The sequence below is a fragment of the Cajanus cajan genome, chromosome 11 (assembly GCF_000230855.2).
Source record: "Cajanus cajan strain Asha chromosome 11, NIPB_CcT2T_4, whole genome shotgun sequence".
NCBI lineage: Eukaryota > Viridiplantae > Streptophyta > Magnoliopsida > Fabales > Fabaceae > Cajanus > Cajanus cajan.
Window position 1 is genome coordinate 12,669,718 of NC_138527.1, and position 20,416 is coordinate 12,690,133.

A 20,416-nucleotide genomic window follows, 5' to 3' on the forward strand; every position below is an offset into this window, starting at 1 on the left:
AGTAAGTCTTTTGTGGTATATAGTTATGCTTCTAAGATAGGTTTGGACAGAGTGTGGATGCAAGAAGGAACAATAGTAGCTTATGCTTATAGGAAATTGAGAATTCATGAGAGGAATTACCTTACCCATGACCTTGAGTTAGCGATTTTAATATTTATATTAAGATTTGGAGACACTACCTATATGATTCTAAGCTTGAGGTATTTAGTGATCATAAGAACCTTAAATATCTTTTGATCAAAGGAGTTAAATATGAGTTAAAAGAGATAGTTGGAATTTCTCAAGGAATAAGATTTTCATCTTATTTATCATTTGGCCAAAGCCATTGTGGTGACCGATGTTTGTGTAGGAAACCTTTATATTTATTTTCCCTTATGATTAGAGAGATGAATTTTTTTTGCTCAAATTAGAGACTTAAGTTTGGCTTATAAGGTTACCCTTAGTAGTGTGAGACTAAGTAAGACTTGAGTAACTAATGGATTGTTGAAGGAAATTGGAAAGCATAATTAGTTGATTCATTTTGGTGACAAGATATGAGGCTATAGGATAAGGTGATGGATAAGAGTTTGACTTGGGTGTAGATGGAGTGGTGAAATTAGAGATCTGATATGTATACCTAGTGAACTTACGCTTAGGTTCTTGATCTTTAGAGATGATCATAGAAGTAAAACCAATATTGTGGCAGATGCCTTGATTATGACGACCTCTGATATATCATTTTTGATGATTTAAGAGTTGGATTTGATTGAAGAATTTAGAGACTTATGCTCGGTGTGTGAGATTATCCTTAGGAGCATTGAATTGATTATGTTGAAAGCGACTAGTGAATTAATGGATGAGATTAGAGAAGCCTAGGAGTCAGATCCTTTCTTAGGGAACCAAGTGGAGAAGATTGGTAGAAGTATAGATAACCATTTCTGAGTAGAAATCGACGTTGTGTTGAGGTGCAAGAACAAAACTTGGGTGCTTAGTAATCCTAAATTAAGGAAGATGATCGTAGAGGAAGGACATAAGAGTACTTTTAACATTCATTTAGGAGCTACTAAGATGTATCAGAGTGGCGCAGCGAAAGCGTAGTGGCCTTAGGTGGAGAGGAATAGAGTAATTTGTGAACTCGTGTTTAGTATGCTCAAAGTCTTTAGGAATTTTGTAGCCTTTAGACGTCTCATTTTGGAAGTGATATGGTGTGTAGATAGACCTTAGTTATAGGTTTGTCTGAAATGCTTAAGAAATTAATTCTTTTTGGATTATAGTGGATAGACTCACCAAGTTTGCTTGTCTAACCCTTGTTGATAATAGACATTCCTTGGTGAAATTGATAGAGTTGTACATCTATAAGATAGTGAGGTTGCATAAGAATTAGAAAGCAAGATGTAAGGAGTCTACCCATTTCTGTTTTCAGGTGAATTTCGGGGACGAAATTTTTGAAAGGAGGGGAGAATTGTAACAGCCCAATTTTTCACAGATTGTTTGAGGGCCCAAAGGCCCAATAGGAGTGATTTAGTAGCCTAGAACGGGCCATTCCATAATCGGAACGGGCCGTTCCAAAATCCAAAAATTGTCTACAAATTTTAGATGGGAACAGGGCGTTCCCAAATTGAGAACTGGGCGTTCCCAAACTGAGAACGGGCCGTTGCAGAGTTGAGAACGGGCCGTTCCAAAATATGACCGTTGTGAGTATTAAATGCACCCCAGAATGGGACGTTCTGGTTTGAGAACGGGCCGTTCTGGATGTGATTTTTAGTTGTGAGTTAAAGGTCCAGAACGGGCCGTTCTGGATTTGGAACGGGCCGTTCCGACGAAGCCTGATGCCTATAAATAGAGCACTCTGCCACTCCCAAAAAGCACACCTCTCATTTTCTGATTTCTTTTCTTCTACTCTTTCTTCTTTCCCTCTACTTTCTACTTCAGACCGAGGGGAACCCAGCAAGGGAGACCAACCATATCTTGCGTAGGTTTAGCTACTACTTATCAAGGTACGGGGGAAAAAGGGATTATTTATATGTAAAGTTACATGAGAGAATTGGGTAGAGGAAGAGCCCTTAGAATTATGAGAAGTTTTATAATTATTTCTGTTTGGAGAATTATTGGTCTCATGTGATTCTGTATATATTTAGGACTATGAATATATGATTTATTTGTAAAAATGATGCTCTGGGAGAGAGAAAGAAATTATAGAAAAGTGCCTGCAAGTTAGGTTTTGGAAAAATTAGATTATTTCTGTTTGAGGAATTAATGATCCCATTAGATTCTGTATGTGTTGAGGATTAGAAATATATATTTAATTTGTAAGAATGATGATCTAAGAGGGAGAACGAAACTGTAGAAAAGTGCCTGTGAGCTAGGTTTTGGAACAATTGGGGGTTTTACCGTTATGTTGAAATTAGATTAAATTGGTAATTCCGTTGAGTATTATATTAATTTATGAATATTATTGTTATATTACTTGATAAAAATTGATGATTTAGATGTGAATTACTTGATGTGTATGAAACCCATTATTTTGGACTTATTTGATGTGTGTATGGTATTGAGCTATGAGATGAGATGTTGTATGGATGTGATTATGATTGTGGTTCCTCACATCAATGACCAGGGATGGCATGGCCCCTGGATAAGTGATGCTACAGGGAGGGCATGACCCTGGCATGGTGTGGGATGAGTGAGACAATTGACACGTATCGCTTATGTCAAATATGGCATCCCTGGCATAGGGTTAATTGCAAGAGATTGTGTGGATTGTGATGTGATTGTGATTGTGGTTCCTCACATCAGTGACCAGGGATGGCACGGCCCCTGGGTAAGTGATGCTACAAGGAGGGCGTGACCCTGGCGTGGTGTGGGATGAGTGAGGCAATTAACTCGTATCACTTATGTCAGTTGTGGCGTGGCCTTGGCATAGTGTTAATTGTAAGATTTGTGTAGATTGTGATGGATTGATGTAATTGAGATGTGAAGATGATGAATGATTGATAAATTATGATATATATAAATGCTTGTGAATATTTCATTCAGTAAGGAGTTATGATGGATGATGTTGTGTTTTTCCTTGTGTGCTTTCCATATAGATGTTTTCTTTTCTCACCGTATAATTTGTGGATGTTTTAGGTGAGGAAGATCCGGCTGTGAGTGGCATCTAGAATGTCAACCATTGAGTTATGGGTGTGCTCTGATATTGTGACATCGGGGCAGAGGATTCTAGGATAAATTTTTATATGTATTTAGAGTTATAGCTTCTCTTTTGAAAACAATTTGTAAACTCTCAAGTTTTACTTTCTAAATTTCATTTTAATTATTTTGGTTATTTATGAAGGTTTTATGTGAACCCTTTTTACCATTGTTGAATATTTTATTCTTTAGTTAATTACAAGATTTATTTATATATGTGTTGGGATAGTAAGGGTGTCACAATATCCTGTTTAGCTGTGACCGAGCGGGCGCATTGGGCATGAAAACGGTTGGGGTGGTTTCGGTAGGATGGAATGTCACTTATACAACTCTATTTTTAGGGAGATCTCCTAGGTGTATGCGTGATGACGCATTAGATGATTGATATGTATTGATATCTGTCAAGAGATGCATTTATTGCATGATTATTAATATAATGAAGTGTGGTGTTTGACTTCATGATTGGTGGATTGTATTTTATGCATGAGTAGTATTGGATAGAGTGTATGGTGTGACTCTATGAACATGATTGATAGTTGGATGATGTGTAGTATAGATTTTGTTCTATACTTGTATGATTGATTTTTGAACTCTAACTTACCCTTCTGTTTCCATGTGGATGGACTGCGATGATCATACTTGGTATGGGAGCAGATCAGGGATAGCTTGGAGTTAAGGTGACCGCTGCGAGACGGGGACTTTGATCCTCGTGTTAGAGTTACCATTTTGGGTAACGATTTCGTCTGTGCTTGACCGACACTAGAGTCATATTATTTTTGGGATGACTGTATATATATGGTGTTCTATTTTATAACCAGAAACTTAGTTATTTTTATTCTTATCTATACTTGTATGTATGAGTTATCCAACTTAATATTTCTCTTAGTTCACTAGTAGTAGTGTGATTCTATTAAGTGTAGAGACCATGGCGGGTCGTTACAGGGCATGCTCTGATAGGATATGTGACAGCGGGGCGTGGTTAGGACTAGTTTAGAATGTTGTTTCCATTGAACTTTTTTGACAACCTCAATTTCTTTCCTTTGTAATTTCCGCATTGAAGATATTGTTTATGAGTTTATGAATGTGAATCCTCTAAGTAAGATATTTGAGAATTTGGTTTCATTTATGAAAGATTTTTATTATTCCTATTTATTTCGTAATCATGAATGTGGGATAGAGTGTGTCACAATTTATCCTTAAAATTTACCATTTTTACAAATAAACACCTTAATTATAATTTTATCTTAATTATTGTTTTTTGTAAGTCTCTTATATTACATTAAGATTAAATTACTAAGATAAAAAAATATTAACCATTTATTTATTTTAAATCACACTTATTTATTAATTTTTTGGGTACATATATTAGTTTTATTTTCATACATATTAAAATGCCATATAATTTAGAAGAAGAAAAAAAAATCAACTAAAGACTTTATTTTATTGTTTTTTTTTTGTTTTTTCTTCTTCTAAATTTGTATTTTTTTATATTTTGGAAAAAAATAATTGTAACATAAAAAGAAAAAGATTAGTGAATGATTGATATTTAAGACAAATAATTTAACTCTAAATTGATAATATAAAAAATTTAAAAAATAATAAATTATCAAATGTTAAAATCAATTAGAATGAAATTATAGTTGAAGATATTTTGTGACACCCATTCTACCCCAACATATAACAATAGAATAAAAGGAGAAAATTATTAATAACTATGAGTAAAACGGTTCACATATGAAACACTTCCAAACATCCAACCAATTTGAAACAAAAATTATAAAATATAAGTTTACAATTATAACTAACAAGAATAATAAAAATCTAAATAAAACAAGACTTTTGATTTAAGTCGCCTGGCTCGATGTCACATTATCAGAGCAACCCTTAACGTCAACTATCTACATCTTGAGTTTAATAAAATAAAAATAAATTATTAATATTAAATATTTTTTTATACAATTATTTTTTTTATTATAAGTTTATAAGTTTAAGATCTATGCATGAATATACATCAACATATATGGCTACACATGAATTGTCCCTTTAATAGAAAATGATTAATTTTTTCTCTTATATTTCTTTTAAAATTTAAATTTTAATAATGTTGAGTAAACTCTGTTTTAAAAATAATTTTGTTGATTTTTAAAAATTAAATTTATTAACTTAATTAATATTAATAATTTAAATAGATTAATAGGTTAGTTTTAACTTTGAAAAAGTCGGACCAAACTTATAAAAAAAGTCTATAATAGATAATAAGTTAGGTTTAGGCATTACTTTTATAGGACATGTCTAACCTATATATTTAAAGTCTAGCCTAGTCTTTCTTATTCTCACCCCTAATGTACACCCCGCATAGATAGTAAACTTGTAAACTTATAATATAAAAAATAAATGTTTTAAAAAATATTTAAAATATTGATAATTTTTTTTTATTTTATAAATTTATTTATATTTATATTTATAATAATATATTTACATTAATTTTTATTATAGTATATAAATTTTTTAAAAATATAATTTACAAAATATTAATAAATTTAAACTTTAAATGAAATTTAGGAGAAAAAGTGAATCATTTTCTGTTGAAAGGGCAATTCATACTTAGGCATGTATGTTGATGTACACACATTAACAGGTCAGAAGTTTATAAACTTATAATAATAAAAAAATGTATAAAAAATATTTTAAATATTAATAATTTTTTTTTATAAATTTATTGGTTTAGTTATATTTTAGCATCGGAGTCTCTTTTGCAGGTATCACCCCCATCTTGAAGCATAAAACGTACCAGTGAAGGAGGCTCACCGATCTTACCCAGCGGACCATCTCTACGTCGGATCCCCGGTAAGAACAATAGGAAAATTTAATAGTTTGGAACGGCCCGTTCTATTTTGGGAAAGGCCCATTTCGAGCCACTAAATCACCTTCGTTTTAGTAACTTGGAACTGCTCGTTCCAATTTTGGAACAACCCATTCTGGACTACTAAAACACTCTTGTAAATTACTAAATTACCCTCATTGGGCTTTTGAGCCCTCGTACATTCTATGAAAATTGGGCTGTTACAATAGACTCCTGTTTAAGAAATCACCTATTCTCATCTCTACTAATCGTGATTGATAGGTGTATTGCAAAAATATTCCTAAAGAGAACAATATTGTTGCTAATTTAGTTCAATTTTTGTTAAATGAAGGAGTCCTCCAAATTTTATTTTACATGAAGTTAGTTTAGATTTTATGTAGTTCACTTTATTTGTTTTTGTTCTTACCGGAAATCTGCTGTAGAACTAATCCGCCAGGTAAGATCGGTGAGCCTCCTTCACTAGTACGTTGATGCTCCAAGATGGGGGTGGTACCTGCAAAAGAGACTTCGATGCTAAAGTTAGTGTTTGTGTGAGTATTAGTCTCGTATATGTAATGCACGTACCTTGGTGTGATTTAGGGTTGCTTTGGGCCTTGGGCCTGAGATAAGATGTAATATGATTAGATAACGGACCTCGTCTGGGGCGAGATCCTCGGGAATCAGTTATGATTCACTTAAATGCCGAGCTGATGCCACGCGGTGCGCGTCCGAGGTCGGCTTGCGTTGTGGTGCCGAGCTCGGAGCTCGGCTTCGCAGTACGGATAGTACACTAGCCCCCCGAGCTCCGAAGACCGTAGGTCGAGGAGTTAAGACCGAGCTCGCTGAGGGGAGGTGACCTTTCGTGTACGTTTGCTCGTTGTGGTGCCATGTGTCGCGACTGTTCATTTCCTAGAAACGTGCATGTGGCGCGTTAAGGGAAATGACGGTTATGTAATGATGGTCTTGCAATTAATTGTGTTGTCAGGCGTGCCCTTAGGTTGACACGTGGCATGGTCGTTTTGAATTTTGGGAGAAAACTTTCTTTTCTCTCACTCGCACCTCTTCACCTCTCACTTTACTCTTTTCGTCTTCTTTCTTCCTTAGCTTCTTGCGCAAACTGCTTTGTGCGCCTTTGCTTCCGTCTAGTCTCCGTCGCTATTTTCACCGTTTTCGTCGCCGTTTTCGGTACTTCCTTTCTACAGTTTTCTTTTTTTTTTCTTTTCCCCAGATCTTCGTTTTCTTTAATGGCTGGTGTGAGTGGTGCCGGTTCTTCTGCGCCTGCTAGGGGCAAGGCGCGCGGCAAGGCGGTGGCTACCGGGAAAGCCACCGTCGAGAAGAAGGATCCGCCTCGAGGCCCGGAGCCAGGCATCCCTGGCTACGACTGGGTTAAGCGTGAGATGGCGGGGGTCCAGAGCGTTTTTCGGTCCTTTCTTGAGGTAAATGGGATCCCGAGGTCGTGTAGGGTTTGTGACCCTTCCATTTCCCGGATGATCCGGCTTGAACCCCGTCAGGCCGGTGAGGGCGTGTATATGGGGAAGTCTACCGACCCTCCCCATTTCTATATGTACCACTATTTTTTTAGGGATTTAGGTGTCTGTCTTCCCTTTACTCAGTTCGAGTGTGATTTTTTGAATTTTGTCAACTCGACTCCTTGCCAGTTGCACCCCAATAGTTGGGGTTTTTTTAGGGCTTTTCAAGTCCTGTGTACAATTTTGGGGATAGAGGTGTCTCTTCCCGTCTTCCTTCATTTTTATCAGTTGAAGGTAGGCGTTCCGCCATACGTCATATTATCTCTGAGTGGGAGTAGGGATGGGGGTTTGTTTACTCTCTACTCCCAATCGTACAAAAATTTCAAACAAGAGTTTTTCCGAGTCGCTCTTGTGAATGTTGACCCATTGGAAGATGGGGCGTTTTATTTCGGGGGGCTGTCGAGATTTCCCTTCTATTGGTGCCCCCGACCGTCTAGGTTTCATGGGGTGGGCCAAGTGAAGCTGAAGGCTTCGGAGGCGGCCGCCATCGAGAACCTCGCCGCGCTTCCTCGTCCGTTGGATTGCAAGCTCGTTTTGTTGCTTGCGAACTCGGCGTACAAGGAGAGGGGCTTGGAGAGTGAGTATTTTGTTTTTTGGTGGTTTGTTGGAGTTTGTGTAAATTCCTTTTGCTGATGTGTTTTATTTCCTGTTTGTAGGTATCATGGGGAAGAACTTGTGGCGTGAGTTAAAGCATCGCTACAATGTTACCGAGCTCGAGGTCCCCGAGCCTCGAGAGGAAGATGCTTCCCCCCTGAAAGTTAACCGAAAAAGAAAGAGGGGAGCGAAGGAGGTCGGAGGGACCTCTGCCCCTCCGGAGGCCAAGGAGGTGACCTCCAAGGCTGCCGACGCTGGTGCGGTGTACCTTACCGAGAGTCCACCGCCCACGGGGGCTCCTTAGGTGGCCTCTAAGGGGATGGCTCAGGCTGCCGAGCAGGTTGCTCAATCTGCCGGGGTGGTGAGTACCTTGTTTCTTTGGCTTTTTGATGTCTTCTGTTATGTTTTTCTGTGTTCTGACTTAGGGCCGTCTTCCGCAGGCAGGGGATGTTGCCGAGGCGGCGACTCAGGCTGCTGGGCAGGCCGCCCAGGCTACCGAGGTGGCGAATCCCGCCACCGAGCAGGCTGCCCATGCTGCTGAGGTAACTAGTGTTCCCTGATTTTCGTGATTTCCTGTATGTTGTCTTTTCTCTTTTCTGACATGGTGCTGGTTTTCACAGGCGACGTCGGAGGTTCCTGTCGTGGACTTTTCGGTTGCCGAGCAGGGGACGCCGGCTTCCACCCCTGCAGCTTCGGCGGCGCCGTCTGGTTCGTCGCAGGGGGCTTCCCGGAGCCGATACATAGCCCATCGCTTCGGGAAGGGCCTCTCGAAGGTGCGATTGGACCATGTGAGCACCTCGGCCGACATGGACTCGTTATGGAGCGCGGGGGTGACCGCTGAGAAGTTATTCCCTCAGGCTTGCTAAGCTCTGAAGACCATGGGCTGATAGATGAGGTCGGGCCTATGGATGGCTTTGACGCCGCCCAGGTCCTTCTGCAGCGGGCTATGGCCATTGTGGGCCACTGGAAGCCTCAGTGGTCCAAGCAGCAGGAGGACTTAGCCAAACTGAGTGGCCGAGTTCAACCCCTGAGGGACGAGAGCAAGGTCCTGAAGGGGGAGAATAAGGTTCTTAAGGAGGAGCACGAGGTCCTAAGTGTCGAGCTCCGAGCTGCGAGGGGGGATCTCGCGAGGGTGCAGAAGTCCCTAGAGATTTCTCTGCGCTCGAACGAGAACTATGCTTCTCAGGTGGGCGAGCTGCGGGGGTTGGCCTCCTCGTCCCGAAGTCGGGTGCGCTTCCTCGAAGATGAGGTGACGTCTTCCCGTGGTCGGGTTCGCTCTTTGGAAGATGAAATAACTTCCCTGAAGAGTGAACTGGCGACGGCGGCCGAGAAGCGCCTCTGCGACGAGGTCATGATTAGCGGCAAAGAGGAGGAGCTCGCCACCTTGAAAGCTGAACTGGCGAGGCAGCAGGCGGCGAGGGAAGCGCTGGAGAAGAAGTTGGAGGAAACCGAACGATCTGTCGTGGTTGAACACAAGCGAGGTTTCCTTAAGGCAACTCGCCAGGCAAGGCTTCTCGCCCCGGGGTTCGACTTCTCCGCCATGCACGTGGAGAAGGTAGTCCGCTTTGGGAAGCTGGTAAGGGAGGACGACCACGAGGGCAGCTCTAGCGAGAACGCCTCTGTGTAGGCCATTTTTGTTGTAGCTTAGTCAATGTTTTTCTGTTTTGCTTTTTCGTTGGAATTCAAGTATGGAACTTGGGATATTGCTTGTATATATATATTTTTCTTTGTCCTTTTTGTGTTTTCGCTTTCTTTTAACCTTTTCGCTCTTGGATTTGTTTTTTGCTGTTTGTGATGTGGGACGCGTGTTCGACGTTTGCTGTTCGTACTTGGTTTCAGTTTTTTGGTGATTCTTGTAAAGGTTCGAACTTGACCTTGATTTGGTAGTGCCGAGGTTCGCACTTGCCTTCAGGCTTTTGTTGGGTAATTTTCGTGAAGGTTGAACTCGGTCTTAAACTAGAGTCGATTAAATTTTAACGAGGTTCGTACTCGACCTCAAATTGGCGTAAAACGATTTTATTAAGGTTCGGATTCGACCTTAAATGAGAGTGTTGAGATTCGTATTCGACCTCAGACTTTAATGAGGTTCGTACTTGACCTCGGGTAAGAGTATTAAGGTTCGTACTCGACCTCAAGTTTTAACGAGGTTCGTACTCGACCTCAAATTGGCGTAAAACGATTTTATTAAGGTTTGAACTCGACCTTAAATGAGAGTGTTGAGATTCGTATTCGACCTCAGACTTTAACGAGGTTCGTACTCGACCTCGGATTGGCGTAAAACGATTTTATTAAGGTTCGGACTCGACCTTAAATGAGAGTGTTGAGATTCGTATTCGACCTCAGACTTTAACGAGGTTCGTACTTGACCTCGGATTGGCGTAAAACGATTTTATTAGGGTTCGGACTCGACCTTAAATGAGAGTGTTGAGATTCGTATTCGACCTCAGACTTTAACAAGGTTCGTACTTGACCTAGGGTAAGAGTATTAAGGTTCGTACTCGACCTCAAATTTTAACGAGGTTCGTACTCGACCTCAAATTGGCGTAAAATGATTTTATTAAGGTTCGGACTCGACCTTAAATGAGAGTGTTGAGATTCGTATTCGACCTCATACTTTAACGAGGTTCGTACTCGACCTCGGATAAGAGTATTAAGGTTCGGACTCAACCTTAAGTTAATCGTTGCGAGGTTCGAACTCGACCTCGGATTGGCATTATTTAACTCTTGCAAAGGTTCGTACTCGACCTCAGTGAGAGTGAAAGAGGTTGGTTCGATCTCGTCTTCTATGAAAACATAAAATAAGGATATGGATTGAGCAAAATGAGTCATTTTATTAGATATATCTGTGTGCCTCGTTAAAAACCCTCTCAGTCAAAGACTGAGGCGGGAAAAGAGTGCACGACTCGTTCATACAAAGTTAGTTGAAATGAAATTTAAGGAAGACTACGGGGATCGGTCCTTGGGCCAAGATCAGTGGCCTCCCTGCGGGTGATGTGAGCTACGGTGGGGGGATCCCCCTTGCTTTGCTTGCTGGACGAGGAGATCTTCAGGCTCTCGGTGTAGCACTGCCGAGCTGTCTTCTGATTTTCTTTGACGGAGATGATTTTACCGTCATTCCCTGGGAATTTCATGGTGAGGTGTGGGGTGGACACTACTGCTCCAAGTTGATTCAAGGTTGGCCTCCCGATGATTATGTTATAGGAAGTGTTGGCTTCCACGAGGAGGTACCGAACCATGACTCATCTTGTGTCCGGAGGTGCTCCGTAGGTCATTAGTAGGTCTACGTATCCCCGAGTGTGAACTCGCTCTCCTGCGAAACCGACTAGGGGTTCCGTGTGAGGTTGGATGAGAGAATGGGGGACGTCTAACCCGAGGAATGTCGGCCAGTATAGGACCTCGGCCGAACTCCCTTGGTCAATGAGTGTCTTGTGTACTTCCCAGTTGGCAACTTCCACGACGATAACCATGGGATCATCTTGGTTAGGTCTGACACCAGCGTAGTCCTCGTTAGAGAAAGAAATTGGCAGTGAGCTCTGGTGTGAGGTCGAGGTGGTAGAGTAGATGCAGTTGATATTCCATAGGTGTCTCTTCCGGGCTGAGCTATTGGCGCCTCCCCCAGCGAATCCACCTGCGATTGTGTTAATCACTCCCCGTAATGGGGTTGTCCCTGTCTCCTGGCTTATCTCAGCTTGCACTACGCCACCGGCATTTTGTTGGGAGCCAGAGGGTTGGTCCGTGCGAGCTCCCGAACCACGGCCTCTACCTCGTCCTCGTCCACCATAGCCTTCTCGGTGACCCTGTTCTCGCTGGACATATTGGCCGAGGTGGCCCGCCTGGATGAGTTCTTCAATACGGTCCCGGAGAGAGCGACACTCCTCAGTGGTGTGACCGTGATTTCTGTGGTATCGACAGTGCTTGGATTTGTCGGCATTGTTGGGGGTGTGACCTGGTGATGGCAGGGTGAGCAAGTTGCTATTACTGGCCTCCTCCAGTGTGTGTACGCGGGGCGCGTTCAGGGGAGTGTAGAAGTCATATCTCCCCCCTCTGTTTGCCCTAGCCGACTTTTTGAACTGGCTGTCGTTGTTGACCTTGATTTTGTCTTTGTGGCCCTGTTCTAGCTTCACTGGTCCTTTGCCACGAACCTGGTCACGGAAAGCGGAGTGCTCTTCCATTTGGATGTAGCCCGCTGCCCGGGCGCAAAGCTCGTCCATGTCGTGAGGAGCCTCATGACATAGGCTGTCGACGAAGGGCCCAGGCTTGAGTGTCATGAGCATGGCGTGCAGGGCGACCTCGGGGTTTAGATTTCTTATCTTAATCGAGGTGGCCGCAAATCGCTCCATGAACGCCCGAAGTGGCTCGTCGTCGTTCTGCCTAAGACTGGCCAGGGCGGCCGAAGTGATGTGGTGAGGTCGGCTTGTTGCATATTGCACTGTGAACTGCCTGACCAGGGTGCTGAAGCTCTCGATTGACTCAGCGGGAAGCTGGGTGTACCAGTTGAGTGCGACCCCCTTGAGCGAGGTCGGAAAAACCCTACACAATATAGCATCGTTGTTGATGTAGAGGTTTACCTGTGTCGTGTACAGGTCAATGTGCTCATCAGGGTCTGTCGTGCCATCGTAGCGATCGAGGTGGAGAGGTTTCCACCCTTGAGGGAGTGGAGTCTCCATAATGCCATCCACAAAGGGATGGCGGCGGAAGGTTTCCTGATCCCCTAGGACATGAGTAGGGGCCTTGCTGACTTCACGGGCCAACCTGTGCGTTGGTGCATGAGACTGATGCGTGGCTGGTTGTTGAGTTGGTGCCTTGGTCGTTGTCTGAGGTTGAGAGACTGAATGTTCTTCTTCCTCGTGATGGCTGCTCTCGTGAGGAGGGTGATCAGAGTGTGTCGAGCGCGAATACGCTCGTTCTCGACGCGTAGCGTCGCCAGGTTGGCTTCATTAGCGATACGCATTGCTGCTAGGTCAGTATCGTGTTGGGCGCGCATGTTTTGTAGATCGGCGGCGTGTTGCTGCCGCATTTGTTCGACCTGATCTATCAGCCTCCTTAACGCCGCTTCACTATCCATGGTAGTTGTATGATCTGCATCGTCTGTTGCACGTCTGCTATGGCTTCTGGTGCAAACCATAAGCGTGGCCGATAAGAGCTATCCTGATCGGCCCCACGGTGGGCGCCAAATGTTCTTACCGGAAATCTGCTATAGAACTGATCCGCCAGGTAAGATCGGTGAGCCTCCTTCACTGGTACGTTGATGCTCCAAGATGGGGGTGGTACCTGCAAAAGAGACTCTGATGCTAAAGTTAGTGTTTGTGTGAGTATTAGTCTCGTATATGTAATGCACGTATCTTGGTGTGATTTAGGATTGTTTTGGGCCTTGGGCCTGAGATAAGATGTAATTTGATTAGATAACGGACCTCGTCTGGGGCGAGATCCTCGGGAATCAGTTATGATTCACTTAAATGTCGAGCTGATGCCACGCGGTGCACGTCCGAGGTCGGCTTGCGTTGTGGTGCCGAGCTCGGAGCTCGGCTTCGCAGTACGGATAGTACAGTTTCTATTCGTCAATATAAAAAAATGTAATGAAATTGAAATTTAAAGAAAAAAAAAAAGAAATTGGTCTATCAAATGTAAATGAATATCCGAAATCAAGTATAATTGAGCGGTTCAAAATTGTGAAATCGTAATGCTTTTCACATAGAAGGAATGAATGACATATCCGTAGCAAACTAAAGCAGATGAAAAGTGATAAATGAAAATTGAAATCCTACTTATCACTGGCCTTCCTTTTTCTGTTATTCTTCTTCCCAGACTGAGGTAGTTCAGGAACGTCGTATAAATCAGGTGTAACCTCTCTTAACATCAAACCAGGAAAAAGGCTCTGCACAAAAATCAAATTTTGAATATTCTAAGTCAAGAAAAGCATATAGATTATACACATGAAGAAGAAGAAACTAACATCGAGTAGGTTCTGCACGAAGGTGGGCCTGGGCCTCCTTCTGGGCTTCCTCGGTGGCCGACGGCCCGTCATGCTCATGAAATCCTCCTCGATCTCCTCCCTTGATAGCTGCAAACGCAGTTGCATGCTTTTCTTCTCCTTAACGACGTCGTTCTGCATCTTCATCGTGGAGCACTTGTTATCTAACAGTGATGACTCCCGCGCTTCTTCCTCCTCCTCCTTAACGACGTCGTTCAGATCGAAACTCATTCCCCTCTCTTGGCTCAATTCTGGCATCACCATAAAGAAACAAAGAAAATGTCGCTCTTATTAGAGAAAGAGTTTGACGAAACTCGAGATTTTCAGAAAACAACCCAAATGTTCAAATTGATTGTGTTTCTCGCTAGAAAGTTTTAAATTTATAAAAAAATAATTTAATAAACAAAATTCATGATTTTAAATTAAATGATCACTTATTCATATATTTACGGAAGTAATAAATATATTTTACCCCAAACTCATGCAAAATTGAATTTAGGTCGTAGAATATATAAATGGAAAGGAAAAAATATAATATATTTATGAAGATTAAAAAATAATTTTTTATCCAAAATTTATGGAAAATTGAATGTATATTGTATTTTTGCACAGGCTTAAATATTTTTTAATCTACATAAAATAAGTAAGTTTGAATTTTGAATCCCATGAAATTTTTTTCTTTATTTTTTATTCTTTTAAAATTTATAAATGTTTTTTTAACTTTTTAATCCTAGTAAAATAATATTTGTTATGGTAAAATAAGTTACTTATGATTTTGTTCTACATAAAATATTTTTTTATTTATTTTTATTCCTCCAAGATATAAAATAAATAATTTTGGTCTTAGTGATAATTTTAAAGTATATAAATAATATTTATTTTAAGTATATTTTTTTTAAAACACTAACATAGTATTACTAAATATGTACGGTCTGGTCTGAGACTGTTGTATCCCCAAGTACGACACTCTTTTGGAGCAGACACCGGATGAGTGCCTTAGACGCTTCGACAAATCATGTCCATACAAATCGGACACGTCTGCGTTACGAATACCTACAAAATTGACGTGTCTCTATCATGGACACCTGCAAATAAACATGTTTTCATCTCGACATGCGTGACCCAACTCTCCGATACATAGATTCGAGATTTAAATCTTGACAAAAAATAGAAACAATGAAGGAAGGATTTGAGTTTTTTTTTAATAAAAAAAAAAGAATAAATCTTGATAAAAAAATTTATAGTGACCATCTCATTGACCAATCTTATAGTGACTGTTTTAATTACCAATATTACAGTAACCAATTTAGATACCAATTTTGGTAATAACTAATTTAGTAACCTATTGTAATAATCAATTTAGTGACTGTTATAATAACTGATTCTAAAGTAACCATTTTAGTCACCAAATTTTAAAATAACTAAATTAGTGACCCATTTTTCAATGACTCAAAGTGACTAATATAATATATAAAAAAGTAGTCACTAAATTTTTTCCTTATTCATCTTTCTTATTTATGCCATTTTCTTTCATATTTATTATCTTCTTTATTCAAATTCACCACATACCTAACTTCAATTATTTTTCTGCTAAAACATAATAATTATTTAAGTATAGCATTAATTATTTATTTACTTCACATATTTATTCTATGTTAAACTATTATGCAAAAGAATCAACATACGCTATATACTAATATGAAAATTAAGAAATTAAATTTTCTAATTTTTTAAAATTGCACATAATATCCTCCAAACATACAATCCTCACTAGCTGTATTTATAATACTCAAACAATCACTTTCTATAAAATTTTGTTTGACAATAATTAGTTTTAATATAGCAACAAATTGTCTTTAACACTTTGAACATCAATCAACCAGATGTCTTTCTTTCTCCCAAAAAAAAGAACTTAAGAAAAACACAAAAAATTGGAACATTTTCAACAACGAAGTGCATGAAGTTCTTAAAACTGTCTCAAGAAAAAAAAACACCTGTGCAAAAAATGAGTGAATAAAAAACTTAACATATATCATGAATGTAACATGTCCTTTATCTTGTGTCTGGAACTCTTCTTGTTCATCACATTCTTTTGTTTCTTCTAAAATAGTCATCTACACAAATAAGTACAAAATAAACAAATATATAATTAATCAAAACAAAAACATGCTATACAAAATTGGAATGAGTACATAACTGAATCTTGATGAAATGAATTGAATGTCCCTTATAGTGTTTCATTCCTATTTTATCATCTCTTTTATATATATATATATATATATATATATATATATATATATATATATATATATATATATATTTTTGGCATCAGGGCGCTCATTTATGCGGAAAAAGAAGAGAAGAGAAGATAAGAATTATAAGAACAAATTTACAAAATCTTCTAAATATTCAAAATTACCACTTGAAAGAAGAAATATGCTAATAAAGTTATTATATTCTTCATCACTGTTAATTTCTTGATTATATATATAAACAGGAATTAAAAATGAAATTTCATAAAAATAAAATTCGATAATTACAAAAGATTCAAAGAGATTATAATTATCATACAGATGTACATGTGCAAAACCATCAATAAAATATTTAAGCATTATTATTAAACTTACAAATTTTTACAGACTCATTTCAAGGCTGGGCGTCTTAACTATGAAGGAGACTCAAAGGAAGATAGAGGTTTTAAGGCTCAGGAGAGCTGTGTCCTCTTACTCCGAATGAATACTCTTTTATAGATGAGAAAAGAGCCTCACGACTTAAAGCAACACATCCTATACATACACGTGTTGCAATCTAAGAAAAAGAAATTACAACTGGCAAGCCTTTACTTTCAGCTGCCGACACAAACGACAAACTAAAGAAAGCATCTTTTGGGCGACGTGGGAGAAAAGGGACCCACGACTTCTTACTCAGATGCACTAAACTATTCTTCAATAGTATTCCAGTACTGATCTTCATCTGATTTTATCTTCAATTTTTCCAAGATACGTTGCACTTGTTCATTCATTTTCTTCTTATTTTGCATACTTTGTTTTTCAGGATGTTCTTCAACATTTTTCTTAATTAAAACAATCTTTTCAGATGATTGCTATAAATTAAGAAAATCAATTTCTTCATCTTCTTCAGGCTTCTGAGCCATTTGGATGGCATAACAATCTTCAACTTCTTCTTCGTCTTCAGAGTCTGAACCCAAGGAAGATAAGGCTTCCATCAGTTTTTTCTTCAAGAGCGTCTTCTCTTCTTTGGATGAGGAAAATTTCTCTAAATTTTCAGATGTTAGAGATTCTCCTATTTTCAATTTGGGCTGGACCTTATATGATGATGTTTGAAGGCCCATTGTTTTCCATTTTTGAAAACGATCTTCAACATATTTTACTTCAAATTTTTTCCACCAAAAAACTTTTGTTTTTCTACAAATAGTTTTCGGGTAGGTTTCTTCTTTGTGTTGATGAACTTCAAGAAGATGGGCCATGAGCCAACTAATTCCCATGGCTGAACAGAATTTTATTAATCTGAGATGGGGTAATTCTTTTGGGGTAAGAACTTTATATTTTCGGTATATAGTCAAAACATTTTCAGGTATGATAGATTGGACTGGGATGATTTTAAAGAACCAATCTACAAACCAATTGGGAATTGAACTAGGTAATTCATTTTTAAAGGAAATGTACCAGGAATGTTTTGGGTTATTTTCAAGGAGAATATATGACCAGGCCTTTTGATAATCAAAATATGAATATGAAGGAGGATCGAAAGGTCTGGAAAAGGTTTTTTCTGTGAAGGGATGGGTCTTCCAATCAAGGTAAGAGAGGACCTTGATAATTCTTAATTTTGAATAATTTACTATAGAAGGATCTCGGGTATCTGATACAGGAGTTATTTCAACAGAACCTGTATCTATTAAAATAAATTGATAAAACTTTTTATTTTTCTTTAAATTTTCATTTTTTGGGATCCAACTCCATTTAGGAGGAGCTAGACTTTGCATAATCTTCCATGGATCTTCTTCAGTCCAGTGATCTTCAAGAGTAACCACATGTTCACAATTTTCTAAAATATGAAATTCTTTAGGGATATTTTTGGTGGTAGAGGAAGTGGCCTTTTCAGGGGTTTTTGGTGTATGGGCTAATACAGTAAATTTGTTTTCAAGAGGGGTCTTCAGAGTATTTGGGAGTTTTCTAGTCTGGTTTAAATATGAGGGGGAGAAGTCATCTAGCGAAAGGCTAGATGGCCCAGATTTTTCAGGAGGATTGGGCTGAGAGCCCATTTTCTTTATGGGGTTCGACATAAACGGAGCCCTGCAAAAATTCTCTTGTTAAAAAGTCTGGTATAGAATTATTCTTTCCTTTTATAAATTCAATTTCAAAATCAAAACAAGATATTAAACTTTGCCATCTGGCAAAAATTTGTTTAGAAACCAGGTTTTTAACATCTTTTTCTAAAACTTCTTTTGCAGATTTACAATCTATTCGTAAAAGAAATTTTTTATTTATTAAATCATGCTGAAATTTATTCATGCATAAGACAATGCTCAAAATTTCTTTTTTAATAGTACTATATTTGGATTGGGCTGGGTTCCATATACCCGAATGATATTTTATTATTTGTTCAGGGTGGTTATCTATTTTTTGTTTTAATATTCCTCCATACCCTTGGTCCGAAGCATCTGTTTCTACTATTAGTTGGGCTTCAGGGTGTGGTATTCCTAGACAAGGTAAGGTTTTCACTTGGGCTTTTACTTCTTGAACTATTCTTGTTAATTCGGGGGTCCAAGGTTTTGGATTTTTTCTTAACCTATTATAAAGGGGTTTACAAAGAATTCTTATATTAGGGATAAAATCTGCTACATAATTTACACATCCCAAAAATCTTTGTAATTGAGTCTTATCTTTTATTTCATTGGGAAATTTTTCAGAAAATTCAATACTTCTTTTAATAGGAGTTATTGTTCCTTGATATATATCATGACCCAAAAATCTTATTTTTGTTTGAGCCAATTTTATTTTCTTTTGAGATATTACCATTCCATTTTTCTTGATTAAATTCTTAAATATTCTTAAATGTTTCATATGTTGTTCAATAGATTCTGAAAAAATTAACACATCGTCTATATAGACTAATGCAAATTTTGAATAAGGATTTATGATAGTATTCATTATATTTTGGAATTCTGATGGAGCATTTTTAAGTCCCATGGGCATTACATTCCACTCGTATTGACCAAAAGGAACTACAAATGCAGTTTTATACTTTTCTGATTCTTTTACTTTTATTTGATAATATCCACTTTTCATATCAAATTTTGAAAATATTGTTGCATTATAAATTCTATTTATTAATTCTGATTTATTAGGTAAAGGATATCTTATCCATTTTAATGCTTTATTTAAAGGTTTATAATTTATGACCATTCTTGGTTCTCCTCTTTCTATTTCCGAAGCATTTTGGACATAAAATGCTGCGCAACTCCAAGGAGATTTACTAGGCCTTATTAATTTTTTATCTAAAAATTGTTGAATTTCTTTTCTACAATATTCAAGAGTTTCTTTATTTAATTGTACAGGTTTGGCTTTGGTAGGAATGTCTTTTTCAGAAAAATCATCTTCATATGGTAATTCAACTTCGAAATAATGCCGTTCCCAAAAAGCATTAGGAACTTCAGAGCAAATTTCTTTCACTATTTCTTTTTCGATATTTTCAAATTCTTTTTTGATTTTAGGATTTTTTAATTTTTCTTCTATTTGTTTATATTTTACCTCAGTTTTTAACAGATTAATTTGTTTAGTTTTAGCTTCTATTCTTGTTAAAAAATTTTCTTCATTTAAGTCTTTTAAATTGTTAATATTTTTATTTTTAACAGGTTTTATGAATTCAAATAGAAGGTCTTTAAATTTTATCCCTTCTTGAGAAACTTCAAAAGGATATATTTGAGTAAGGAATGGAGTTCCTAAAATCATTTCTTCATTAATATCTGGAGTTAGTATGAAAGTATTTTTAAAACATTTTCCTTTATTACAAATATGAGCATTAGAAAGCTTATATTTAACTTTTAGTTTATTCGAATTTGCTGCTCTTACCTTTTGAACAGTTTTTTCATAATATTGAGTAGGTATCATACCTTCTCGTAAGCAATTTAAATCTGCTCCAGAGTCAACTAGAGCTATAAAATCTTTATGAAAATTTTTCCCGATTTTTAAACTTATTTTAATATGCCACTTTTGTTGACTGATTTTAATTTGACTTATCGAAGGTTGATTTTCGATTGTATAAGGTTGAGGATTTAATTTTTCAAGAATT

The 20,416-nt window shown here is 38.2% G+C and overlaps 1 protein-coding gene across 9 annotated transcripts in view; it reads right to left on the reverse strand.

Moving 5' to 3' along the window:
- Positions 1-10,820: 10,820 nt before the first annotated feature.
- LOC109790786 (uncharacterized) overlaps positions 10,821-20,416 on the reverse strand; it is a 68,526-nt gene continuing 58,930 nt past the window's right edge. For 8 of the 9 annotated variants that reach the window (XM_083067076.1, XM_083067075.1, XM_083067074.1 and 5 more), the window contains 2 exons: positions 14,087-16,218; positions 10,821-14,008 (listed from right to left, as the gene is read on the reverse strand). In XM_083067076.1, the coding sequence (XP_082923202.1) occupies positions 11,373-12,800 (1,428 nt within the window). In that variant the 5' untranslated portion in view covers positions 12,801-14,008; positions 14,087-16,218 and the 3' untranslated portion in view covers positions 10,821-11,372. Of the gene's footprint in view, positions 14,009-14,086; positions 16,219-20,416 lie in introns of those variants that run through there. The other variant, XM_083067077.1, reaches the window with a different exon arrangement.